At 54.3% G+C, this 13,926-nt stretch overlaps 1 protein-coding gene across 7 annotated transcripts in view; it reads right to left on the bottom strand.

Moving 5' to 3' along the window:
- The window catches only part of lrrk1 (leucine-rich repeat kinase 1), a 15,006-nt gene extending 1,080 nt beyond the window's left edge, over positions 1–13,926 (bottom strand). Inside the window, exons 1-35 of one of the 7 annotated variants that reach the window (XM_058088948.1) lie at positions 13,769–13,926; positions 12,717–12,802; positions 11,283–11,479; positions 10,967–11,138; positions 10,737–10,910; positions 10,536–10,669; positions 10,142–10,368; positions 9,016–9,143; positions 8,766–8,929; positions 8,566–8,703; positions 8,276–8,388; positions 8,131–8,201; positions 7,214–7,343; positions 6,664–6,776; positions 6,350–6,564; positions 6,126–6,290; positions 5,731–5,903; positions 5,433–5,553; positions 5,183–5,342; positions 4,856–5,034; positions 4,690–4,787; positions 4,321–4,492; positions 4,086–4,255; positions 3,863–4,002; positions 3,516–3,789; positions 3,223–3,386; positions 2,962–3,159; positions 2,762–2,901; positions 2,555–2,692; positions 1,841–2,035; positions 1,605–1,756; positions 1,400–1,517; positions 1,204–1,320; positions 343–540; positions 54–268 (exon numbers count right to left, since the gene is read on the bottom strand). In XM_058088948.1, coding sequence (XP_057944931.1) covers positions 54–268; positions 343–540; positions 1,204–1,320; positions 1,400–1,517; positions 1,605–1,756; positions 1,841–2,035; positions 2,555–2,692; positions 2,762–2,901; positions 2,962–3,159; positions 3,223–3,386; positions 3,516–3,789; positions 3,863–4,002; positions 4,086–4,255; positions 4,321–4,492; positions 4,690–4,787; positions 4,856–5,034; positions 5,183–5,342; positions 5,433–5,553; positions 5,731–5,903; positions 6,126–6,290; positions 6,350–6,564; positions 6,664–6,776; positions 7,214–7,343; positions 8,131–8,201; positions 8,276–8,388; positions 8,566–8,703; positions 8,766–8,929; positions 9,016–9,143; positions 10,142–10,368; positions 10,536–10,669; positions 10,737–10,910; positions 10,967–11,138; positions 11,283–11,479; positions 12,717–12,756 — 5,303 coding nt within the window. In that variant the 5' untranslated portion in view covers positions 12,757–12,802; positions 13,769–13,926. Of the gene's footprint in view, positions 1–53; positions 269–342; positions 541–1,203; positions 1,321–1,399; positions 1,518–1,604; positions 1,757–1,840; positions 2,036–2,554; positions 2,693–2,761; positions 2,902–2,961; positions 3,160–3,222; positions 3,387–3,515; positions 3,790–3,862; positions 4,003–4,085; positions 4,256–4,320; positions 4,493–4,689; positions 4,788–4,855; positions 5,035–5,182; positions 5,343–5,432; positions 5,904–6,125; positions 6,291–6,349; positions 6,565–6,663; positions 6,777–7,213; positions 7,344–8,130; positions 8,202–8,275; positions 8,389–8,565; positions 8,704–8,765; positions 8,930–9,015; positions 9,144–10,141; positions 10,369–10,535; positions 10,670–10,736; positions 10,911–10,966; positions 11,139–11,282; positions 11,480–12,198; positions 12,339–12,716; positions 12,803–13,768 lie in introns of those variants that run through there. The other 6 variants (XM_058088944.1, XM_058088945.1, XM_058088947.1 and 3 more) reach the window with 6 other exon arrangements.

The following is a 13,926-nucleotide window of genomic DNA, read 5'->3' as shown; positions in this document are numbered from 1 at the left end:
CAGAGCGTCAGCGAGACACCCTGGCGGGGCCTGCTGCTGTAGCTCGTACTCACCAGTAGCGGGCGCACGGCGAGAAGGAGGCGGCGTGGAAGAGCAGCAGCGTGTTGCTGACGTCGTCCAGCGTCCACACCGACTCTTCCCCCCACGCGCTGAAGCCAGTCGCCATGGACACGATGGAGGACGGCGGCGCGTACGGGTCCAGCCTCCGCAGAGGGTCAAGGGTCACGCGGTCGACCACCAGGAGACCGGCCCCGTTGGAAAACCACAGCTGCTGACAAATTGGGCAGGGTGAGGGGACGCGGCCTCGCCATGATGCACGGTCGTCACTTCAGGGGCACTGACCTGGGAGCCCCCGCCAACTAAAACCATGCACCGGACCGGGACGGATCTCTGTCTGGGGTCAGAGTCCAGGAGACCGAAGGAGGTCTTATTGAGCGTGTGCGAGCACAGGTAGGCTTCCCCCTCTGCAGGAAGCCCCTCCTGCACGCTGTAGACAGCCACCAGGCCGTCTGACATCCCTGCGAAGACCTGCTCCGGATTCTGTGGAAAAACAGGAACACTTACCTCACGGGCGGACACAAACCGGAAGCACCAACCTGGATGCCAAAGCTGGAGGTGAAGCTTTAGTCTCTAAAGTCAATCACATTGTTCGCACAAGAGCAGACAACGTCCCGCCAACGTCCCGCCAACGTTCCGCCAACGTCCCGCCAACGTTCCGCCAACGTCCCGCCAACGTTCCGCCAACGTCCCGCCAACGTTCCGCCAACGTCCCGCCAACGTTCCGCCAACGTCCCGCCAACGTTCCGCCAACGTCCCGCCAACGTCCCGCCAACGTTCCGCCAACGTCCCGCCAACGTTCCGCCAACGTTCCGCCAACGTCCCGCCAACGTTCCGCCAACGTCCCGCCAACGTCCCGCCCACGTCCCGCCAACGTCCCGCCAACGTTCCGCCAATGTCCCGCCAACGTTCCACCCACGTCCCGCCAACGTTCCGCCAACGTTCCGCCAACGTTCCGCCAACTTCCCACCAACGTCCCTCCCACCAACTTCCCACCAACGTCCCACCATCCTCACATCAACTCCACATGAACATGAACAACGTTCCCATGCTTGCTAAGCTAATTAGCACAGTCCACTCCCTTGTGGACCCAAACGTGACGACACGGTATCGGTATGGTGTTTTCTGTGCGTGTGAGAGAGACACCTGTTCTCCAGCTGGGACAGGGAAGAAGCAGGTAATGACGGCGGGACAGGACAAACGTTTCTGTGGCTGATGCAGTGGACACATGTCTTTGAGGATGTAGATGTACACTTCCTGTTCCTGGCAAGAGACCAGGAAGAAAGAAGACGTAGTAGAATTTGCACCAAGAGAGCAGTAGGTGGCGCTGGTACGTACGTACCTCAGTGGCCACCCACAGCGTGTTGGACAACTTCATCTGGCAGCTGACTCTGCTGCCAGGACACGACATCCTCTTCACCTCCACCTGACCTTTCTCCACGTTCAGCACGCTGTAGTTCCTACACAGCAATACCAGAGGTAATAAAGTACTGCTGAGTACTTCAGTGGGAGGTAAGGGAACGAGGGCGTGAGAAACCCATACCCACCTATCATGGCCATCCCCGTCCCAGAAGACCACACCGTGTCCCTTCAGAGAGGACAAGAAGAGCTGCGAGTGGCTGCCGCTCTGCAAAACGTAGCGAAGGCAGGCGAAGCTCGGTTCCATCATGCGTCTGACGCACTGCGACGCCATTGGACGCTGACAAACAAGGAAGTACGAGACGTGTTTAAAGACACCACGTAAAATGATGGTGGTGACGGTGGGAAGGAGGACACAGCTCACCTTCTCAGGCTTGGTGTCCCAACATTCCATCATGAGGCCGTGCAGGAAGTGGAACTGCACCTCCTCCGGCTCTCCTAGATGCGGTCTGACTCCTTTGGAGAGCTTCTTGGAGATGTGAAGCTGACGATGTCCCAGCGTGGGCCGACGTCCCGACAACAGCTCATACAGCACCATGCCGTATGAGAACATGTCCACCTGCAGCAGCAACCGCCAGGTCAACATCATGAAGCCACAAACGGAAATGTGATGAAGGTCAGAGGACTTCCTGGCTCGTCTGTGTCTCGTTAGACCAAGGACGTGGTCACAGAGTTCGGATGATGAAGATAAGGAGGCAGCAGGCCTGGCCCAGCTGGAGTTCTGCAAGCTTCTTCTACAGGCGCCAGGCCAAATAAAAACAATGGGAGATGTCGCCCCCGCCCCCGCCCCCGCCCCCCGAGGAGAAGTGAGGCTCGTGTGGACTTGTTGCCCCCGCCCCCGCCCCCCCGAGGAGAAGTGAGGCTTGTGTGGACTTGTTGCCCCCGCCCCCGCCCCCCCCCCAAGGAGAAGTGAGGCTTGTGTGGACTTGTTGCCCCCGCCCCCGCCCCCCCCCAAGGAGAAGTGAGGCTTGTGTGGACATTACAAGCCAACATGTGCTTCTGATCAGACAAGAAGTCCTCATTTTTTCCACAATTCCTCCTGATCAGACAATCACTCCAGATCATTCCGAAGCAGTACCTTCTCGTCATACACGACGCCAGGTTGGACCTCGGGGGCCTGGTAGCCCGGCGTGCCCTCCACCCCCAGCGCCCCCTCATGGAAGGACTGTCGCGAGATTCCGTAGTCAGACAGCTTGACATTGACAGGATGCTCTTCCTGGAAGGTGGACATGCCATGAAAGACGGGAAGCCGCGGCTGGGATGTCACATGACGTCATATGCTGACCTCAAGAGACCAGACCAGGATGTTGTCAGACTTGAGGTCACAGAAGATGATGTTCTTCCTGTGGAGGTAAGCCAGTCCAGCCGCTATCTGGTAGGCCACCTTGAAGGTGATCATGTGACCTAAGGGTGCGTACCTGCAGCCTGCAAAGAGAACGCAGAGGCCAGCTAGGGCTCCGCCTACCGTGACGTGACATCACACACCTTGGCAGCGCTCCTCCAGAACAGAGTTGAGGCTGCCAAGCGGCGCCAGCTGCAAGGCGAAGCACAGCGGGTGGATGGACACGCCCACCAGCGACACCACGCACGGGTGCTGCAGCGAGTGCAGCATGGCGGCCTCTTGCCGGAACTCGGAGAAGCAGCGACATGCGTCAGCTGAGTGCAGGTGTTTCATCATGGTGTCTGTCACAAGGTCAAAGGTCATACACGACGGACGGGGCCAGAGCCGGGGAATTGAACAAGTACCTGTGGTGACCGTCTGCTGTCGGCACTTCCGGAAGTGAAAGCGCTTGATGGCCACCGGCTGGTCCCGGTACCGGGCCCGGTAGACGATGGTACCGCTGCCACCCTGCCCGATGATGCTGGCCTCGTCCTCAGAGTATTCCAGGAGGTTCTTCTCCAAAAAGAGCCTGCAACATACGGAGACACGGAACCACTTTGACACCAAATGTGAAGAGATGATGTCATTAGGAGTGAAGCCACTAAATCCCAATGTGCCTGCTTGTCCCCCCCCTTGGGGGCTGAGAGTGAGATGGTACCGTGCAGGGAAGTCGGTCATGAAGAGTTCTGGTACCAGCTCCTGGAGGGGCACGGGCTGCTCCGGGTGTCGAGGACAGACGATGTGATCCTCCTCCGCGGCAGCCAGCGCACAGTCCTCCATGTTGAAGAGGTAAACCCCGCCCCTGTCTGCATCCTGGCCCGGCTGGCCATCCCGCAGCTCCGTCTGGTTCTGTCGGACCCACGAAGCACACCAGGGGCAGGGGGCGTATTGCTCCATGACCAGGCTGCCGTCGCTCTCGGTGGTCGTCAGAGCTGAGACAGACCAGATGGAATAAGCCAGGATTTTTGAGCATCAGAAATGCGTCCGCGGTTCCGGCATACCGACCCGGAAACCACTGCTCAATGAGAGCGTTGACGTGGTCCGTGATGAAGGCCATAGCCGAGAAATCCCTGGTCTCTGACTGGCAGATGATCTTGATGCCGCCGCTCTTCTTCTTCTTCCAGTTGACATCTGAAGACTCCACGCTGCAGAAACACGACAACCTTGGAACCCTTTGGCCCAAACTTCCTTCCCAGCTTGACCGGGTTTGACCCTCCACGGCGCCGACCTCAGGTAGCCTCCATCAAAGGTGACAAGCAGCCCCTCCCTCCAGTAAATGGTCTGACTGCGCCGGACCCTGAAGGTGCTGCAACGGTTCCTCTGATGGCTCCCTCCAAAGCTGTAGATCACGGACGTCCGGCTGCAGCGAGTCCGTGTGTTGCGTTTGGGCTCAAACGACTGCGTGGACACGACACGTCACGGACCGGCGAGATGGGCGTCGGAAAAGAAGAGCGTTCTGGTACCTGCCGGTCCATCTCGGTGAGGCTGATGAGCATCCTGGCGATGAAGCGCTCCCAGAAGCCGGCGGGGACGAAGCTCATCTTGAAGAGGCGCTGGAGCATGTTGGTGCTCTGCGGCAGGAAGCAGTGAACGTCCATGGCGGGCTTGGGGGGCAGGAGGTGGGGCAGCAGGTAGCTGAAGACGGACAAGGAAAGGACAAAGTCATGTTGAACGTCGAGATGTTTTCATCCAATCAACATACACTTCATGAACTAAAGTTTTGGGACACCATGACTCAACGGACTGCGTGTCCATCAATCTTCATTCTAACGCTAGCGTGACATCCTGACAGATCGAGATGGACGAGGCGGAGCGGTGGAGAAGCAAGAGACCTGTTGTTGGCCACGGGCAGAGCGATCTCGAACTTGGCCAAAAATTGAAAGTACTGCTCCTCGGTGTGCTGAGTGAATCCAGTCCCGACCAGCAGCATCTGCAGCACAAGGCAACGTCAGCGTCTTCACTTCCTGTTGCAGAGGCACGCTTCCTGAGACGCTTCACCCTGAGGTCTTCGGTTCGGATCACGCCGTTCCTGGCGACACAGCGCGAGGACTTGAGGTGGATGATCCTCTGCAGGCACTCGGACAGCCAGACGGGACACAGGAAGTAGAGCGTGCACAGGCCGTGGCTCGTGTCAGGGAAGTGGAGCAGCGTTCCCGTCTCCATGAGGAAGTTGAGAGCTGACCAAGAATGCAAAGATGGCCGCATGTCATTATGCTGGACGCCACGTGCCGCAGGTCATGACCGATGACCCTAACGGGTAAAGTTTCTAAAGGGGCGGGGCTCGACACAGTGCAATGTACTGATTGGTGGAATGGGAAGAAGTACCAGACTGCAGGTCCTCATAGTCTCTGATGTCACTTTCTGGGTTTTGTTGGATGAAGCGGTCCAGATGCTCCTCAGTGAGAAACTGGACTTCTCCCTCCGCGTGGCGTCTTCCTTTCTCCGCTATGACGGCTTCCCGCAGGGTCAGGTAGCTACGAGGGATCTGGTGCGAGTGGGAAAAGTCTTTAGGAATGCCAATTGTTGTAGTTTATCCTTAATTCCGAAGAAAAGTCACAAATGACCACAGACTCACCAGCCTTCCCAACAGCTTCCTGCCGCACGCTGAGGCGCTGCCATCTTTCATCCAGAGCGCTGCCTGGTGAATGAGCTTCTTCAGCCCATCCAAACCTTCTAGTGTCCTACTTGACACCTCGCTGCGGCGCACACACACACGCACACACACGCACACACACGCACAAACACACACGCACACACACACACACACACGCGCACACACACACACACACACACACACACACACACACACACACACACACACACTGAGGAATCCCTGCGCTATACACCCCCCCATTGCTAAGATGTTTACTGACTGCAGATGTTTACAGCTGATGTCAGGGTACCCACTGGCCCGAGCGCCCGACGGGGAACGGCAAAGTGCCAAGATGTAAGCCCTGAGTGTCGCCAGCCTTTCTGTGCGAAACTTTGAGTCGATGAGATCCAGATGTGTTCCCACGACCACCACAACCGAGTTGGGTGCTCGCGCCTGATGACAGACGTGCAGAGGAACCACACGCACACATGCACAAACACACACACACACACACACACACACACACACGCACACACACACACACGCACACACACAAGCTAGTTGTTGTGAAGACACGGATTGCATGAACCCGCCAAGAATGTGGCCCGACTGAGCCAAGTCTACAGCCGACAGCCGTAGATCGGCCATTTATTGATCGGCACCGAGTGCGCTCACCTCGATGTTGAGCAGCCACGTCTGCAGGCTAGCGACGGCCTCCTCGCCCAGCGAGAGGTTCCATGTGAGCACGTAGAGGGCGCTGTCGGTGAAGAAACACTGAGTGACAGCTGACATGCTGGCTGGACCACCCACGTCCCACACGTTGAACACCACAGGCTTCTTCTGGAAGACAACATCAAGTCACTCCACCCTAACCGGGTCAGAGGTCAGAGTTCTCTCACGTTGTTTTTGCCTCCGTTGGGATGGTCCAGCTCCCACGTGGAGGTGGAGATGCTGCACTCGGCCGGCGTGAAGGCAGACACTTTTCCCATCTGCAGCGCCTCCAGGAGGGCAGACTTGCCCTGTCTGGGCGGACCAATCAGGAGCATCTTCAGGAGGTGACAAGGCTCCGCCTTACGAAGGTGCGCCCGCAGGAACGCAAGAACTGCGGCAGGACCTGAGAGATCAAACATGGAGGACCAATGTAGGCTAGAACTTCAAAATAAAGGTCCAAAAGATAAGACACTCCATTGGTCGTCAAAACACAAAGACGGACCTTCTCGCCTCACTTCCTGCGGCACGTTGCTGATGTTGAGGTTCTCGATGTCCAGCTGCCACAGGTTAGTCAGGTGACCCAGCTCTATTGGAAGCTCACGGATGCCGCCATTACTGGCCAGATAACACATCAACACATTTAGGACTTGCTGGCCACAGCAGGAGATCCCAGCAGAAGGAGAGCGTGAGAGCAAGCAGCTCTTATGCAACAGCTGCAAACATCTGGAACTAAACTCCAGGCCCAGCCAGCAGATGTGGTTCTGTCCGGTCTCACACCGGTCCTGACAGTCAGTGTGTTTCACGCCAACAGTGGCCTTTGAACTCGTCTTCTCCTCATGAATGACTTCTCTATTGGACTTACTCAACTGCAGATAGTGACAGGCATACCGTATATTGGCGTTTACAGGACATTTCTATGAAATAAAGTCATTTCAACTCTTTTATTTTGAAGGGAAGCAGACCTTAATATCAGTGTTAACTTGTTTTGGGTGTCGGACAGAGGTCACCGCTAATAATTCAGGTTGCCATGGCAACCACCGTGCATGACTCACTTGGACAGGTAGAGCTCGCTGAGGCCACTCAGACCACATACAGACTGTGGGACGCACTCCAGCTGGTTGTCGTTCAGGAACAGAACCTCCAGAGAATCCCGAAGAAAAGCCGGGAACTCGATAGGACACGCTGCCGAGTCAGAACCAAGAAGCGGGTCAGGTCAGAACAAAGAGGCGGGTCAGGTCAGAACCAAGATGCGGGTTAGTCCAGAACCAAGAGGCGGGTCGGGTCAGAACCAAGAGGCAGGTTGGGTCAGAACCAAGACACGAGTCAGTCCAGAACCAAGAGGCAGGTCAGGTCAGAACCAAGAGGTGGGTCAGGTCAGAACCAAGAGGCGGTTCAGGTCAGAACCAAGAAGAGGGTCAGGTCAGAACCAAGAAGAGGGTCAGGTCAGAACCAAGAGGCGGGTCAGGTCAGAACCAAGAAGCGGGTCAGGTCAGAACCAAGAAGCGGGTCAGGTCAGAACCAAGAGGTGGGTCAGGTCAGAACCAAGAAGCGGGTCAGGTCAGAACCAAGAAGCGGGTCAGGTCAGAACCAAGAGGCGGTTCAGGTCAGAACCAAGAAGAGGGTCAGGTCAGAACCAAGAGGCGGTTCAGGTCAGAATCAAGAGGCGGTTCAAGTCAGAACCACGAAGCGGGTCAGGTCAGAACCAAGAGGCGGGTCAGGTCAGAACCAAGAGGCGGTTCAGGTCAGAACCAATAGGCGGGTCAGGTCAGAACCAAGAAGCAGGTAAGGTCAGAACCAAGAGGCGCGTCAGGTCAGAATCAAGAGGTGGGTCAGGTCAGAACCAAGAGGTGGGTCAGGTCAGAACCAAGAAGCGGGTCAGGTCAGAACCAAGAAGCGGGTCAGGTCAGAACCAAGAAGCGGGTCAGGAGGAATGACCAGTCCAGAATCAGTCCAGCATGATCCCATGTACCTGGATCTGGATCTCTTCTGCTCCATGTGGTCAGGAAGGAAAGTCTTCTGGATTTGGGCACCTCTTCGCCTCTGTGGGACACAAGACGTAAAAAAAAGATAGTCCAGCTGATGGGGTTCACATGCGCACACACGCGTGCACGTACTTGCCCAGTTGGTTCCTGGAAAGGTCAAGTGTCCTGAGCTGGGAGCATGTCCACTTAGAAGGTGCCGGAAGGGTGCTGATGACATTCCCGCACAATCTCAACGAGACCAGCGCCTGACAGGGAGGAAGAGGAGGATGCAAATGAAATACTGTGAACTTGTAGGAAAAGATCAGACATGAAGATCCAATGAAGGCATGGCTATCACGTGACAACAGCGCCCTCTGGGGGCTAAGAAGCAAACAAACCGACAACAAAGAACAAATGAACAGCTCCAGCTGGGTTCCTGGTACCTCCAGCTCAAAGATGTAGGAGGGCAGCTCTTTGAGACCGTTGTCAGAGAAGTCCACATCCTGCAGATGACTTTTCCAGAAGATGGAGATGTTGTCTGGAAGACTCTGAATCTGGTTGGAGGAGGCCTTGCAGTGTTTCTGGAAGCCAACAAATAATGAGCCCACAGAACCTGACGCTGGGCATGACGCCGTCTTCTCACCAGGGGGCAGGACCAGGGGTCTGGAAAGCTGCTCAGCCTGTTGCGACACACATTGAGGAAGAGCAGGGATTTGAGCGCGTGCATGACGGCGACGGGCAGCGAGGTCAGACGGTTGTCGGACACGTCTAGCTCCTCCAGCTTGCGGAGTCCAATCCAGTTGGTCGCTGAGAGGGATGATGATGATGATATGGAGGATGACTGTGTACCTAATGAAGTGGCCAGGGAGCGTACATAAAGGGGCGGGACTTACAGTCGGGAATATCAAACAAGGACACCAGCCGGTTCTTGGCTGCAGACAGTCTCTGGATGTGGGTCAGGTGGAGCAGGCCGCTGGGTAAAGTGCTGAGCTGGTTCTGGGACAGATTGACCTGATGTAACCTGGACCAAACATGGACCGGCAGTCAAATCAAAGTCTACGTTCATGCTCGGTCAACTTCCAGAAGTGCAATTCCATAAAAGTGCGAGCCCTGCTCGGTACCATGACACTGGAATGATGCTGTTGCCATGGATACAGAGCGACAGTGTAGTGCAGGGGTGCTCACACTTTTTCAGCACGCGAGCTACTTTTAAAATGACCGAGTCAAAATGATCTACCCACTACAAAAATGCAAAACATCTATTATTATTATTTGTACGTACAATGTATGTTGATGTACCTTACATAACCAAATGAGCCAATATTGCAAAACACACATAATTAACTATTAACATTTTTTGTAATTACCTGAGTTTACTTTGATGACTTGCACTGAATTGAACCAGCCAGGGATGCATAGTCCGGACAGTAGCTGCTGATAGCCAGCCTCAAGCACACTTCCAAATGTTTATCAGTCATGGCTAATATCCGTATCATAATATCCGTATAATATTCCATATCCGTATGGAAGTGATATGTTTTTTGCCTTTTTACTTGGTCCAGTTTTTGCCTTTTTACTTGGTCCAGCTCCTTCACTCATTTTAGTGACCATAAACTTTAGCGAGGGCTTAAAATCTGACGCAATTCGCCGACTAGCTTAGCACTTTGCATCGTTGTTTACGCATGAGCGGTGACCTAAAGGTCAAAATTCAGTTGTCATCTGACTGGTTGTCCTGTATGTCAATCAAGTAACGGGGATGGATGATAGGCTGACATCGTAAGTTCTGCTGCACTTAGAGACGTTGTTTGATTTGATTGGTCGCCCGAAGGGCAACATTCAGTTGTCATCTGAATGGCTGCCCTGTATGTCAATCAAGTGACGGCATTGATGCTGGGATGATATTTTTTTAATGTCACGCCGCGATCGACCAGCGATCGACCAGTACCACCTCCGCGATCGACCGGTAGATCGCGATCGACTTAATGAGCACCCCTGGTGTAGTGGTTCTGACCCGACTACCTGGAACAGATGACCTCCTGAGAGGCGGCGGCCGGCGGCAGCTCCGTGAGGAGGTTGTTGGACAGGTCCAGGTTCCGGAGGCGGACCAGACCCCAAGGAAGCACGGAGGGCAACGATGCCAGGCTGTTGGAGGACAGGTCCAAGTCGGTGATGAGGGAGGACACGCCCACAAACCAGTCCACTTCTAGCCAGGGCAACTGTAGTCCGCTCCAGCACACACTGAGGGCCTGCACAAGCGGGTCAGGTCGGGTCACAAATGATGATCACATGATGGAGTGAGAAGCCACTACGGCCACTAGGGGGCATTATTCTCATCAGGAGATTGCTATGATATGCTGTCATGCACTCAACAGCCGTTCATTTCCTATGCTGGATGACATCATCAGTCATGAACCTGTTCTCCATCTTGGCTGCTCTCCACCACTCTGCGTTTGAGGAGGCGTGTGCTGAAGGCGGGATGGTCCATCAGCGTGTACGAGGAGAAGCTGGCTCCATTCTGTAACAGGAAGTCCGCAATCTCCTCGCTGCCTGCAACACGTCAGAGCAACCCGTCAGACACCAGACAGGATCTGGACCAGCCCCCCGTGATCGTCACCTGCTTGTGCGGCGGCGTAGAGCGGCAAGCCGCTGATGACGGCAAAGTCATCGCTGTGGACGGCGCAGTCTTTGGTGTCGGCGCCGTAGCAGTTGACCAGCAAGCGGACCACGTCCAGGTGGGCCTGCTGACACGAGGTGGCCAGCATCCAGCTGAGAAGCTCGCTCCGAACACCTGAACACACCTACATGAGTCCTCTGATGCGCTGCCATCTGCTACGCTCCACCCACCTGGGATTGAATCCAGCAGAACTTGCACCACACTGCTGTGTCCGAAGTACGCCGCCACCATGGCCGGGTTCTGCTTGGACGGTTCTGGTGGAACACTGACCTGAACCTCCTCGAGGAGGTAACGCACACTGTCCACATCGCCATGCTGAGCTGCTACACACAGCAGACGCTCCTGCAATGTGCACACACTCTTAGGAACATGCTGTGTGTGTGTGTGTGTGTGCGTGTGTGTGTGTGTGTGTGTGTGTGTGTGCGTGTGTGCATGTGCGTGTGTGTGTGTGTGCGTGCGTGTCCGTGCGTGTGCAGGCGCACATACCCCCTCCACACACGGCCCCCCTGCGCTGCACTGCACACAAGAGGCTCGCTGGATCAAGTCCCGGGCCGCCTCCTCCTCGCCCTCCTCGTAAGCCCTATGGATGCTCTCCAGGGTGGGGGAGGGGCCAAACGCACTGCCGAGACTTGGCCCCGGACCCGGGAGGGACGACGCCCTGGCCCCCATCTCATGTCGGAGTTCTGAAACACGCAGGAGAGTGGAGGATGATGACGAAGACGAAGGTGGAACACTTCCTGTCGTCACGCGGAAAGTAGGTCACATGGATTAGAGGCCCAATTTACTGCATGCACACACACACAAGACCAAGACCGTGTCCAGAACCAGGACTGCTTCCAGAACTAGAACCAACTATGTCCACATAGAAAATCCCACAACTGTATCCAGAACCAGAACCGTGATCTGACGTGAAGTCAGCCCCGTGTTCTTCAGGTGTCATGTGACGTGAGACCAAATAAACAAAAGATGAGCGGAGGTTCTTCTAGTGATGAGGAAGAGGAAGAAGCGTGGTCAGCGTGTGAAAGTCACTTCCTGTTAGCGAACCCTTCAGCGGAGGGCAGCCAAGCTATCGAGCTGTTAAGACGCAGCTGCCATCGATCCTGCCAGCAGACTCCGCCCCCAGCCTGTTTACACTTAACACTCGCCATGCAGCCAAATTGGCGCCGCCTTTCTTTTCTGTGTCACATGACGACTGACTTTTGACCTCAAAATCAATAATGTGCTGACCTCATCAAAGAACAACAATGACCCCCACAGAAGCTAAAGAACATCAAAGGATGCAATCGACCCCACAGAACCGGACCACGTCGTCACCTCCAGCTCCTGGACACTGAAACATCCTACACTCTGCCCTGCTTTGAATCTAGCACGCATCAGCAGCAGCAGCAGCGTGCTCACTAACCTGCTGGCACACATGCAGTGCTTCATCATCATCATCATCATCGTCTTCTTCCTTCTGCTCCTTCCACGCCACATCCAGGAAGCAGCTAGCACGCTAACATGGTGATGGGATGGGAGGAGGTGGTGTAACCCAAGGAGGAGTTGGTGGGGGCGGGGGGGTTGGCGAGAGGAGCTGCCCTGGGATTCTAGAAGGACACGCCCAGCCGGCACAAGCTTTTAGCTTGTCTGTGCTATAGACACAGCTAAATAAGCTAGAATGTTAGCTTTGCACCAACAACTGACCCCCTGAAAGACTCTGTTTACCACCCACCGTTCATTTCGCACAAATGCAAATTCACTCAACTCTGAGTGAATCGTTCGCTCGTTCATCAAAAATTGAGTGAGCGACTTTGTCGTTGTGATTGTTTGCGAGTGGCTGCATGCTCTGGCTGGGAGGCAGCAATCGCACAAGGAAGGCTCCGGTTTCACTTCCTGTTTCAGAGTGAACATCCCTGAAGAGCAAAGCATGCTGGGACTTACGGCTCGGTGCGGCCATGTTTGGCTGCGGCGTGCAGGACATCCGTGCTGCATTCACTGACACCGATCACAGAGACTCAGTTGTGCACCTGCAACAACAATGTGACAAACCACACCTCATACACGTGTGATGGACTTCATGATCATGGAAACTTTCACAACCACTAGGGGGTGTGTGTATATATATATATATATATATATATATATATATATATATATATATATATATATATATATATATATATATATATATATATATATGGTGCCTGAGGGGTTGCTGTGATATGCTGTGATGTCTTAAGAGTATTAAGAGTCCACAGGGCCGCAGCTAACAGACTAAGCTACCATTAGCATGTGTGCGTATGTTGACTCCAACGTTACAAATAGCAATCAGGTCACACCTTAGCCGCCAACGACGAGCTGCCACCAAACGAAAAGACTGACGTGACAAGTGAAGCCGTGTCTGACAGCCGTTGTCCAAGAATTAAGTCAAACAAATGGCTCCCTCGTGTGGCGGGGATAAGTACTGCAGATAAAAGTACGCATCTAATAAGTTTATTTATATGTACTGTATTGCACTCGGTGGACGCTCTCTTACTAAAATGTGCGGATGCAGATTTTCCTCAATAAAAACATCAATCATAGACCTTAAATAGCAGATGAGTCAGTGTTTCCTGGTTGGAAGTTACAGCACATAACCACATGGCGATTCTATTCTTTTCCCCCAGTGGCGTTCAGTAACAGCAATGTCTGGCGACACCGTCCGATTCCCTCCCTTTTTGTACTTAGTCGTCATTATGTAGAATTTCAACAACAAAAATGACAAAAACGAAATATTGTTATGCGGCATGCAACAGTGGCTCATGTATTTGAAAACCTGGGTCAAAGAATGGTGAAACCTTGCGCCAGTTTGCTTTGTGACCTAACGAAGCAAATACATGCCACGACTTTATATTATTGTTTTTCCTTCCACTTTCCAAACCAGCAGTGCAGTGTTTTGCTGCGGCGACGCCTTTACGTACCTCCTTCTGCCGTAAAGTCATAAAGTCACTCACCGGGTGGCATCGCGGACACTTTGATGGCTTTTGGGCGACTCGACGTGGAAATTACACGAGAAAAAAAGAAAAGCCAACTTTCCGCGCAGATGATTGAATGCCAACAGACCGACTTCCTGCTTCTCTGATGCTAACTTCGCGAGAAACACAAGCGTTAG

This window comes from Doryrhamphus excisus, chromosome 12, assembly GCF_030265055.1.
Source record: "Doryrhamphus excisus isolate RoL2022-K1 chromosome 12, RoL_Dexc_1.0, whole genome shotgun sequence".
Classification (NCBI taxonomy): domain Eukaryota; kingdom Metazoa; phylum Chordata; class Actinopteri; order Syngnathiformes; family Syngnathidae; genus Doryrhamphus; species Doryrhamphus excisus.
The sequence above is the reverse complement of the archived record's forward strand: the minus strand, read 5'-3'. Positions and strand labels throughout refer to the sequence as shown.